The following is an 11,918-nucleotide window of genomic DNA, read 5'->3' as shown; positions in this document are numbered from 1 at the left end:
GTTACATAGACGTAAAAAAATTACAGAATTTTTTGCGCGTCGAGTCGACTTATTACACATGTGTAACGGACGTAAAAATTAGTGTAATCACTTACAACTTTATTTTCTCTTCTACTTTGACTTTTTGGCCAGATTTAATCTCAACCACACAATCCAATCAATTTAATAAATGTGTGACTAAGAATTAAGTTCTTAAGTTCTTAAAACTCAACATGGTTCTCAAAATATCTCTGCCCTATATATATATATATATATATATATATATATATATATATATATATATATATATACACTATCAATTCTAATTTAACAAATATATTCAAATATAATCTAAAATATTTTAAGAAATTAAATATAATTAAATTGTACAATACGGTTGGTTTTTGATATAAAATGTAAACCAAACCGTTCGTTATGGTTTGAAAGTTTTGAAACCAACCAACCAAAACTTAAGAAGAAAACCAACCATAAAACCGAACTAATGACCGGTTTGAACGGCTTTGCGATTTCATACCGAATCGTGAACACCTCGAGTCTAAGGCATAAAAAATTACATTCAACCCGGGTTGAATAACTTTTGGTTCTTGAATCTCATCTCTTTCCACTTGATTCTAGTTGACCCATTTGTGAGAATATTCTTTTTTGGAAAAACTTTCTGCTTTTTAAACTTTATTCTCACTAGGAGGGCTAATGAAGTTTATTATCCTTTAGTTTCTTTAAGGTATCCATTGAAAACTATCTTTTCGTGTTGTGTTCTAAGTTGTTGAAGGTCTCATGTTTAACTTGAAATCATAACCCCAAACCCTTTTTGAAAAGACAAGTTGAGACTCTTTCCATCAGTGGTGAAACTTGGACAAAAATGTTTGGGGACCCCGGGCCACGAGTAAACTCTGCTCCCGCTTCCCGTATCATATTTCATATGATGACTTTTAACATGATTAGTGTGTACCATATTAACTTGTTTTGTAGATGGTATTCAAGGCATAACTTAAAGAGAAGCGTGGTAAGCATGATTGAATTATCATAGAAAGAATCATGTTTCGCAAGGTTTGATTCCTCCTTTCGATCACCCCATTATTTGTTGTGTATTGGTTGGAGTTAATTATGAAACTATTTCACAGTTTGTTGAACTCATAACTTAGGTAGTCGCCACTTCAATCTCATTGAATGGCTTTTATCATTTTACCGAATTGATTTTGTATCCCGGTTTGGAAAACCTTGAACACATACTTCAAAGGCTATGTGAATGTTTCAGCAAGTAACATGATAATAACGAGATAAGACACTTGCTCATATTTAGACAATTTTTTCTTAATGCTGAGACATTGTTAAGGGACAGTTTATTCAAAATCCAATTAGTGACACGTCTCTTGCTCATACGCTCTAGATGGCAGTGTCATATATGGTTGAATCTCAATCCGATTTGCATAATAGAATTATTACATGAATTACTCATACGAAACACGCAAGTGAAAAATATTATTTAAAACCAAATAATACTTGTTTATGTAATAGTAAAATACCGGAGATGAAAAATTATTCTAAATGATAAAAGTAAGCAACTTGAATACGGCAATTATTATTTTAATATAATGAGATGCTCTAACCCGTTTAAGAGAAAAAAAAATATATATATATAAAGAATGTCATGGTGAGGTGATTTTTAAGTTTCCTGTAATGTAATCTAGTTTCCTTCATCCCTCCTTTGTCCTTGCAAACATTTTGGCAAAAGTGAGTTCTTTATAAACAATACAGGGTTGAGGGTTTTATTATCAAGGTATCTAAGGGGCCTGCTCGATTGCCTTTCTTCAGTTCCACAAGATACATTAACCCCCAGAGTATCTGAGTGTTGCACCAACCAAACTCTGTCGCCCATTCCACACAAGCGGTAGAGCAAGTAAGGTTTTTTACTTTTCTTTTTTAGAATCTATGAGACTAGAACCCTTAACAATTTGGAAAAGACCACTATTATATACTCACTTTATACAATAGTGGTTTAAATTATTTAAGCGTATTTAATTATTTATACAAAGTGATCTGATACCAAAGTCTAAGTTTTTTTAGTTAATACTTACATGTGTCAATCTAAATGAAACATCTTTTAAGGTCGTAAGACATCGAATATGATCCACATTACAATTAACAGGCGCACTATGTCACCTTGGATTGTTTTCAAGAATTAAGAGTGTTCTTGTAGGAGTTTGTTTATGGATGGACCAATGATCAATTTTACCAAGAAAACATATTGCATATTGTTAAATCTTTCAATAGTAGGACTTTCTATCTTTCTCTTGTTGTTGGGTCTACAATCTAGTTACGCTTGGAACTAAAAGAGAGAAGGTCAAGAACCTTGACATTAGACTTTTCTCGCCAAAACCTTTCTTTCTTACTGTTTCTCACACACATCCCTTGTTTTCTCTCTTATCTTCAAAACTCGTCTCTTTCACACTTAAAAACAAAACTTTACCATAAAAACCAATATTATTTTCCACTTTCTCTTTTCCACCGTCTATACGATATACAGATCTTTAGCTCATCTTCACGCCTCCCCTCCTCAGACGCTAACGTTCTAACGCCTTGCCCCTCCACGCATAACACCCACCCGCACTACTACTATAACACCTGCCCAAATTACCAACTGGTTCTAACTCAGATGATTAACACACAGACATCCTAGAAATTAGTTAGGTACTTTTGACTAAAAACTAATGTTAATGTATGATAACCTTCCTCCCTCCCTCCTAAAGTCGTATCATCTATTGGAAATAACGGGACCATGGGTAGGTGCCACTTGTCTTGATGTGATGTCAAGTGCACGTCTTGGACAACTCATAAAGACCATCTATCTTTCATCTTACTTACTATTATTTTTTATTTAATGTTATTTACACCACCATATATCAAACAACAATTTATCATCCCTCACGACCCGTTGATAAATAAACCACCATCTCTCTCTCTCTCTCTAACCTTTTGATAAGCAGCGATCTCTCTCTCTCTCTCTCATCTCCTATAAGTTAAGCTTCCAATTGCTGCTGCTTTCAATTGCCTTTATCTGCTAATTCAACTCACTCTCACACAATAATAATCATCATCAAACAGCTGCCGCGATTCTCACTCTCACTCTTCAATCGATAATTCGTTGATACGATCACTTGAGATTTGATTTGATCCGTAGATCCGAATAATTCACCTCCAGATGAAGGTAACCAGACGCCTTAATTATTTATGCATCCGATTAACTGAATCGAACAATTTAGGGTTTTATGTTCGCTAGTGTCTGGCTGCGTAATTAGATTTGACTACAATTTTAGTTACTTTTGACTTTTATTCGTAGATTCATTTCATCTACTGTTGCGATCATAGGCTTTGTGGTATATCATCAACTAGAGGCTTTATTTTAAGCTTAAGCTAATAATTATATATGTGTTTCTCTACTAGTTAGGGTTCAATTTTCAGATAGTTTTTTGATTTTTGTTGTTATTGATTTGATTTGCATAAGATTGCACATGCTCAAATGATAAGGTGAGATAAGTTTGGCATATTGATTGATTGTTAAGCGTGTGATAGTTGAGTAATTTTCACCTTATAAGGATTGCTTATCAGTAGTTTGCTTTTTTAATGCCATTGCTGTAATTTACATTTAAATTATAAGTGTTATATTCTTCTTGTATTTAGGATTTTAGGATTTGACATAAGTAAGTTAACCTTTTAGTTGATAACTCAAAGATTGTATATAGAATAATTTGTTTCTGTACGGATTCGGTTTCACTTTCAGATAGTTTATTGACATTTTTGCATGTTTTTGATTGTTTGTGGATTTCACGATTGTATATTGAAACATTTGATTTTTGTTGTTATTTGATCTGGTTAACTCAAAGATTGCATATTTTCTAATGATAAACTGAAATAATTTGGCCTATTGATTGTTAAACAACTAATGTGTGATATTACAATTTTGATTTTATGTCATTGCTACAATTTACATATGAATTTGTGTTAAATTCTTCTTGTTTATTTTAAAGATTTTGGTTTGATTTGAAATGAATAAGTTAATATTAATCTTAAATCAGATGCAGATAACTCAAAGAGTGGATTTGATGAGATGAGGTATGATATCCGGGTTCATGAACTTTTTGTGGGCTTGTTTCCGGCCACGATCCGACAGACACGTTCACAATGGTTCTGATTCGGGTGGTCGGCAAGACGGTCTGTTATGGTACAAGGATACAGGGCATCATTACAATGGAGATTTCTCAATGGCTGTAGTTCAAGCTAATAACTTATTAGAGGATCAGAGCCAGCTTGAATCAGGGAGTTTGAGCTTGCAAGAGTCTGGACCTTATGGCACCTTTGTGGGAGTGTATGATGGTCATGGAGGTCCCGAGACCTCACGATTTATTAATAGTAACCTCTTTCAACATCTTAAGAGTAAGTTAGTTGAACCGCAACATTGTGATTTAATCGTTTTGATAGGTCTATCGCCACTAGTCACTAGTTATATATTGGTTACAAGAATTGAAATTTATGATCACATGTTCGCCATATGATGGTGGATTATTGTGATTGATGATCTAGAAAGTGAAAGATTCTGTTTTAGTGTTTTGATAATGACTGGAATTTGAGCTACATTTTTTGTTTTGATAAAGGGGCAATTTTATATATCTCTATTAAACTTGCAATATTATATGTTTACACAAATCTTTCTTGAATAGCATTGCGCATTAGAAACTTGTATTTTGGGGAGATGTGTAATTTTGCATGTTTATAAGGGGATATATGAAATTCCTCCTTAAAAGGTTATTTGATGCTATTGAATGTGTTTTTTTCTGTTCTTTCTTTCTTTGTCTTGTGGACCCCATCTTCATTTCACCTCAAAAGTTACACCATTTATGGGCCCCACAAAATGAAAATGCTAAATACTTGAAGGGTCCTGCTAGGGACACCCCCACACCCCACCAATATGCCCCGTATAGCTCTATACGGGGCGTATTGGTTGGTTTTTCTAGAAAAAACCACCAAATTTGTCTTATTACGTTTTTTTGTCTGAAGATCAGAAGGGGCGTATAGACCTATACGCCGCCTTTGATATATATATTTTTTTAATTTATTATTTGTTATTATTATTATTATTTGTTATTATTATTATTATTATTGTTATTATTATTATTATTACTGTTATAATTCCAATGAGGGTGCTGTAACATCTCGGATTTTTCGTATTTGTATTCATTTAAGTTTAAACCGATTCGGGATCGTAATTCGGATCTTTCGACTTTCGGTCTAGAAGACTTTTATTTTTGTAACAAATTTTTAAGGCTACTGACCAAAACCCGACTTCCGACTCGCTGTTCAGATTTTGGTCAGTACCAGCTCGCTTAAACGTTTAATTTAACAAATCCGGAGTTCTAAACATCCGTTTGGATCGATTCCAGCGGCATTTTAGAACCTGAAACTTTGAGATATGATATAATATAAGTAAAAACGAACTTAATGCCGCTGGAATCGATCCAAATGGAATTACAACAGTAATAATAATAATAATAACAACAATAAATAATAATAATAATAATAACAAATAATAAATGAAAAAAAATATCAGATGCGGCGTATAGGGCTATACGCCCCTTCTAATCTTCAGACAAAAAAACATAATAAGACAAAATTGGTGGTTTTTTCTAGAAAAACCAACCAATACGCCCCGTATAGAGCTATACGGGGCGTATTGGTGGGGTGTTTTAGCAAAAAGGGGGGTGGCTGTAGAAAACCCCTACTTGAATCATTAGTCTGTTTGAACATATAATATTACTTTTAGTACATATTAAGCTGGGAGAAATTTCATATATCCTCTTCTAAACTTGCAAATTTACATATTTTCTTAAAACACAAGTTCTCTATGCATAGTGTATAATGCTTTTCAAGCCTGATTTGGTTAAGTATGTCATTTTGCATGTTTAGAAGGGGATATATGAAATTGGCCCTATAAGCTAACACATTAACTTCAAACTTGATAGTGCTTAACAATTTTCAAACAAATTAATAACTACATAAAGCTTACGATTACCATGAATATAAGAATGTTGTTGTTGTCTTTGTTGCATAGAACATATTTGGTTCATATTAAGAAAACAACATGCGTTCTTTCATACTTTTAAGGATTACTGAAGCCAACCAAGCTGTTGACTTTTCAGGGTTTACTTCAGAGAATCAATCAATGTCAGTGGAAGTAATAAAGAAGGCTTTTCAAGCAACAGAAGAAGGGTTCCTTTCAATTGTAACTAAGCAATGGCAAATGCAACCACAAATAGCAGCCGTTGGCTCATGTTGTCTTGTTGGAGTTGTGTGTGGCGGGAACCTTTACATTGCTAATCTAGGAGATTCCCGAGCTGTTTTGGGTAGGCACGTGAAGGCAACCGGTGAAGTTCTTGCAATTCAGTTATCAGAAGAACATAACGCGTGTATAGAGTCTGTTAGACAAGAGTTGCATTCTAATCATCCAGATGATTCACAGATTGTAGTTTTGAAACATAATGTATGGCGAGTAAAAGGTCTTATACAGGTAAAATTTTCTTACACGTGATTAAGAAAAAATTGCACAAAGGGTTCCTGTGGTTTGACCATATTGCAAGTTTGGTCATCAGATATTAAATTTTGCAAACTTAGTCCAGACTTTTGTGAGAGGGTTGTACGTTTAGTACCCACTGTTAATCTCGGTTAGTTTTTAGTGCATTCACTTGACATCACTTTTCCGTTAAAACTAACTGGGTTAACGGTGGAGACTAAATGCGCAACTCTCTCACCAATGTTTGAACTAAGTTTGCAATTTTTAAAATATGGGGGACCAAACTTGCAATATGCTCAAATCATATGGATCAGTTATGCATTTTTCTCCATGATTAGTTTTATATTTATAATGGCTTGTGGTAACATTCAAGTGTTAGGTAGTTGTTTCATGGCCAAACAAATACACTTGCAAATCAACATTGGGGAAATTGTTGTTTTTGATTCATTAATAAGCATGTTGTTAGTTGACATAGTTGCTATGTCTACTTTATGTGGTCATAATAAGCTATTGAATAAAGTCGTTTTTGTGTCACATGGTTCATTTTATAAACACTTTCAGTTACTGATTGATTAAACTCCTGAATTTTAATTCAAATTTGTTAAATTTGATAAATTAAATTTATTGCAATTGGAGTGATAACTTCTTTAGTTTACATCAATTAAAAGGATGAAAGATTAGTAGCAGCTAATTTAGAATACCTAAAAATCTTCAAGGATACTATAATTAATTATTATATTATGTGAATTTCGTAACACTACTTCTTGGTAGTTTAAGATGAATAATTATATACAAATAATTGAAGAACAGTCTTGCACAAAGAAATTAAGAAGTTGGAAAGATTTTTATGGGTTGGGCTTGGGCTGGGTTGGGCCTGCTAGCCCTTTTCTGTTCATTTTAATAAATACATAATATAATATACACATTAAATATGATTACAATGAAATCCAATTATAGCTACTATATGTCACAATGATAAATTCTGAATGAAGTGAGTCATCAGGTTTAAGGCATTATAAAGACACTTTTGGCAACTTGACCTGCGTGCGCATTAGCTAAATTTTATGACTTTACTCATTTCTTGACCGTTTAATAACTGATTAGATTAATATTGGCACCTCTCGTAACATTTGGTGATACGCATGTCATTTCAAGATCTAAGTGTTAGATCCTATGTTTTTGCTGCAGATTTCAAGATCGATTGGTGATGTATACTTAAAGAAGTCAGAATTCAATAAGGCGCCTTTGTATGCCAAGTTCCGTCTTCGTGAATCGTTTAAAAAACCAATTTTGAGCTCGGATCCATCTGTTTCAGTGCATGAGTTGCAGCCACATGATCAGTTTATTATATTTGCTTCAGATGGACTCTGGGAGCACCTAACCAATCAAGAAGCTGTTGATATTGTTCAAACTCACCCACGCAACGTAAGATGCTTAATTTAATGCCTCAAAACACACAAAGTTTTGTTACGCTGTTTGACTTTTTAGACGTCAAATATACTAATCTAGAAATACCAAGACTGATAGAAACTCTTTTTAAGTTTTAACACTACAACTATCAGCTATTTTGATATTATTATGATGTTTTTTATTATGGTTTCAAATTTTTACTGGCTTTGTGCCAATCTTGCTGTCAAAATCATTCGGGTCTGACCTAAAATTCAAGTTGTATTCTTGTACGTTTATGATTTGTGTCGACTTGTTAAAATCATCAGGGTTTGACCTAAAAATTAACAAGAAGACTATTTTACCCTTTGGAGGTCAAAGTTTTGAATTTTCTGAATTTTTGGCAAAGAAAATTCATCATCAATTATTGAATGTACATTATCTGTATTTCTATCTGATGAATTTGGTTCATTCTTTAATATCTTCACTTCACATCAATAATGAGGTCAAAGTCAATCTGGTTTGACCTGAAGTCATTGTATTTTTGTAGACTTTTTTTGTGAGCTTTACGTAAGGCGTGTTAATTTTTTACTCGACACAAACCTAACACGAAATTTGTAAGTTTGGATTTAGTCCAAGTGGATTTTAGGTCATACCCGCGAACACGTTTAACTAATTGGGTCATGTTCAGGCTGACCTAGCTAGTTTACGGGTTGACCTGTTTTACTCGTTTAGTTTTACACTTATTTTTCCTAAAATGTGTTTTATGTCATAACTGAAAACCGATTTTTTATTTTAGTCAAAATTGAAACGAAAATAGAAATAGCATTTTTTGTAGTTCAAAATTTAACTATTTTGTATACATTTGTATTTTTATTGTACTTCGTATTACTATGCAAAAGATAAAATAAATGACACCTGCGAAAACTCTTCTTAATATTCTTAATATTCACGCTCATGTTCACGGTTTTTGGGTTGTTGTTGGGTTTGTGGATCGAAACCGGCCTATTTACCAACTATTTTTCGACTCACAATATCCGCGATTATTGATGCAGGGAATTGCTAAGAGATTAGTAAAAATCGCGTTACGCAAAGCAGCAAAGAAGCGGGAAATGAGGTATTCCGATTTAAAAAAGATCGACCGTGGGGTCCGCCGTCATTTCCATGATGACATCACTGTGGTTGTGCTCTATCTCGACTCGCACCTCACGAGCCGGGCCAGCTCCGTTAATGTATCTGTGAAAGGAGCAGGAGTAAACCTGCCTTCAAACACACTTGCCCCCGGGCCCACTTGATGAGCCCCACCTCTTCTACAAATATATAGATTCTGTTTCTATATTCCTCTAATTTTAGCTTTCTTGTACTATTTCATGTGTGAATACCTCCCCCAAAAGAAGGCCAAGGCCAAGGTGGCTTCGTGTGAGTGGTCAAACCAGTCAACCGGTGCACCGTGGTTCCTGAGCCAAGCCTAGGTAGTTGTTGATGGTTAGAACCAGGCAACCACGGTGCACCGTGGTTAACCATGCTTTAGTTGCTTTCAGCGGAAAGTTAAAAGTTCTTTAATTGGGAGGACTAATACCAAAACTTCATAGATACAAGTGTTATAGTTTATTCCGTTCTTTGGCGGTATTTTTAACTTAAATGCTCGTTTTTACCTAATGTGTGCATATTTGACTTTTAATAACGTGGTATAGAGGTTTGTCAATGATGGTTCTGAATGGTTACATGCTTATCTTATTGCTCGCAAGTCGCATGCCAAGGATGGGCACTTATTTTAGCTTTAGTAAGCAGGTTGAACCGACTACTTTTACCTTTTGTTCAAACTTTGCAAGCGGCGGAATCAGAGGTGGGTCGAGAGAGTCCACTTGACCATGAAAATTTGGACTCATTTTGTAGAAAAAACATACCCTCTGGTTATTTAGTCGGTAGAGAAGATGATCTTGTGATTAACCCCCAATAAAGAAGTTCTAGTTCTGTCACTGTTTGCCAAAACTTTTGGTATTACTTTAATCAATCTATTAAGATTTAAAAAGGTTCCATGTGAAAGAAATATTTAACCAAACTGGAATATTGAGTTTGTGAGATGCTGCCACACGTGTTTGGGATTGCTTATTTTAAACATGTGACTTATTAATTTTTGGAAAAGGTAGAAGGTATTTTGTGTTACTGTGAGGGGACAAGTTAATAAGTTACAAAGTTATAACTTATTAACTTATGAGATGGGAAAAGTTATAGGGAGGTAAAATAAGGAATCCTAAAACTAACAATGATACGGAAAAATGATTTTTTATTGCGCAATGATTATATGGAACCCCAAACTAAACTAAACTAAGAAGATGTGTTACTTTTAAGTTTTAATTATAATAATGTCCATTAAGCGTAATGTAATGTCTAATACAATGTCCGCCCAGCCTATTTTACTAATTTTAGGGATTAATGCAAAATTTTAATTTTGAGATTTTATCAGAAATTTTATTTCATTCAAGCTGTTTGATAAATATATGTAAATTTCTTTTGGCTTATAATCTTTTTTATTGGCAATAAATTTATCTTTCTTTATAACAAGCATCTTAAGTAATTTTGGATTGATTTTTACTTGAAAATATTTCTTTGGGCATCCGCTGCGGTAAGTCAAGGTTGAATGTAAAAAAAGCGTGCCATCAGACATTGAGGAATTCAGATTTCACATCTAAGAACATTTGTTATAATAGAACATTCGTTATAATAGTTTGAAATGTGATGTTGGGTTAAACTGGAACTAAGGGTATGTTTGGCAAAACTAGCTGGTAGCTGGAAGCTGGTGACTGGAAGCTGGAAGCTGTAGCTGGTAGCTGGAAGCTGTAGTTTTTAGATATATTTAGGTGTTTGGCAGAGTAGCTGGAACTTTTAATAAATGTATAAAATGACCAAAATGGGCATAATTAAAAAACAATAATATTAAATATACTTATTTTGGAAGGTTATTTAAGTAATTAAAATATTAAAAGCTTGTAGCTCTTTCTAAACGCTACTAGTTGGAGCTTTAAGCTTTAAGCTTTTTCTTATGACCTAAAAGCTTCAAGCTCCTTCCAACCAAACAAGGCTTTTAAGTTCCTTGCCAAACATACCCGTAGTAGTAGCGTTTAGAAAAGGAGCTTTTTCTCCTAATACAAAAGCTTCAAGCCCATTGAACCAAACAAGACTTTTTGTTAAGTAGGAGCTTTTTTTTAAAAGTTTGAAGCTTGAAGGTTGAAGCCCCTAAAAGCTCCTAAAAGCTTCTTACCAAACACACCCTAAATGCTTGGTTGTATATTAATAGTTAATTTAAAAAAAAAATTACACAAACTTATGCTTCACACCCGCGGTGGTCTTCATGCCTTTCCCCCGCTAACTCCAATGCATCGTGGTGTTAGCTTTTAGGATATGTAGACTTCAACCCGACTAGGGTTTGGCGTTTTGGGATGGGGTGCATGATAGGGATTTTTTTTATATAAAATAGTAGGTTTAGTATTAAAAAAGTGGCTTTTAGGTATCTGACAAGAGAGCAAATGGGATTTAGGTGTCCAGCCATCTGAGACGGCTGGATTGAATTCTTCTCTCCTAGTGGCAGTCCACGTAGGCGATGATGTGTAAATGTTTGTGACTGGAATAGCCATCTCAGATGGCTAGATCCAACTTTATTCCATTTTGATATGTGGTATCACCATACAAGACCAGCAATTTGAGATAGTCAGATTCATTTCCAATCATCACAACCCGTGAGCTACTTTAAAGATGACACATAACTTACGATTGGAACAATGTAGAACTTTCTTATTCTCTACTAATATTTTCATGCCACCCTACTAATATTCTCATGCATCATCATGCATGCAGGTTTGCGTTTATGCATTGAACAACAAATAGTTTTTCCTATATATTCATCATACTTTTGAACGTTTATGCATTATATTCACAACTCTACCATCCTCCTCAAACTATTACCTCACAT

The 11,918-nt window shown here is 34.0% G+C and overlaps 1 protein-coding gene across 1 annotated transcript; it reads left to right on the top strand.

Annotated features, from left to right (window-relative positions):
* The first annotated feature begins 4,077 nt into the window (after positions 1 to 4,077).
* Positions 4,078 to 9,383, top strand: LOC143552820 (putative protein phosphatase 2C 60). Its single transcript, XM_077042972.1, has 4 exons — positions 4,078 to 4,431; positions 6,192 to 6,559; positions 7,751 to 7,987; positions 9,004 to 9,383. The coding sequence occupies exons 1-4, from the start codon at positions 4,113 to 4,115 to the stop codon at positions 9,241 to 9,243; spliced, it is 1,164 nt and encodes a 387-aa protein (XP_076899087.1). The 5' UTR covers positions 4,078 to 4,112; the 3' UTR covers positions 9,244 to 9,383.
* The last annotated feature ends 2,535 nt before the right edge of the window (positions 9,384 to 11,918 follow it).

This window comes from Bidens hawaiensis, unplaced genomic scaffold, assembly GCF_021521415.1.
Source record: "Bidens hawaiensis isolate Kalapana, Puna unplaced genomic scaffold, B.hawaiensis_p1.1 tig00000055_1, whole genome shotgun sequence".
In the NCBI taxonomy this organism is placed as follows: domain Eukaryota; kingdom Viridiplantae; phylum Streptophyta; class Magnoliopsida; order Asterales; family Asteraceae; genus Bidens; species Bidens hawaiensis.
This window is presented reverse-complemented; position numbering and strand designations above follow the sequence as displayed.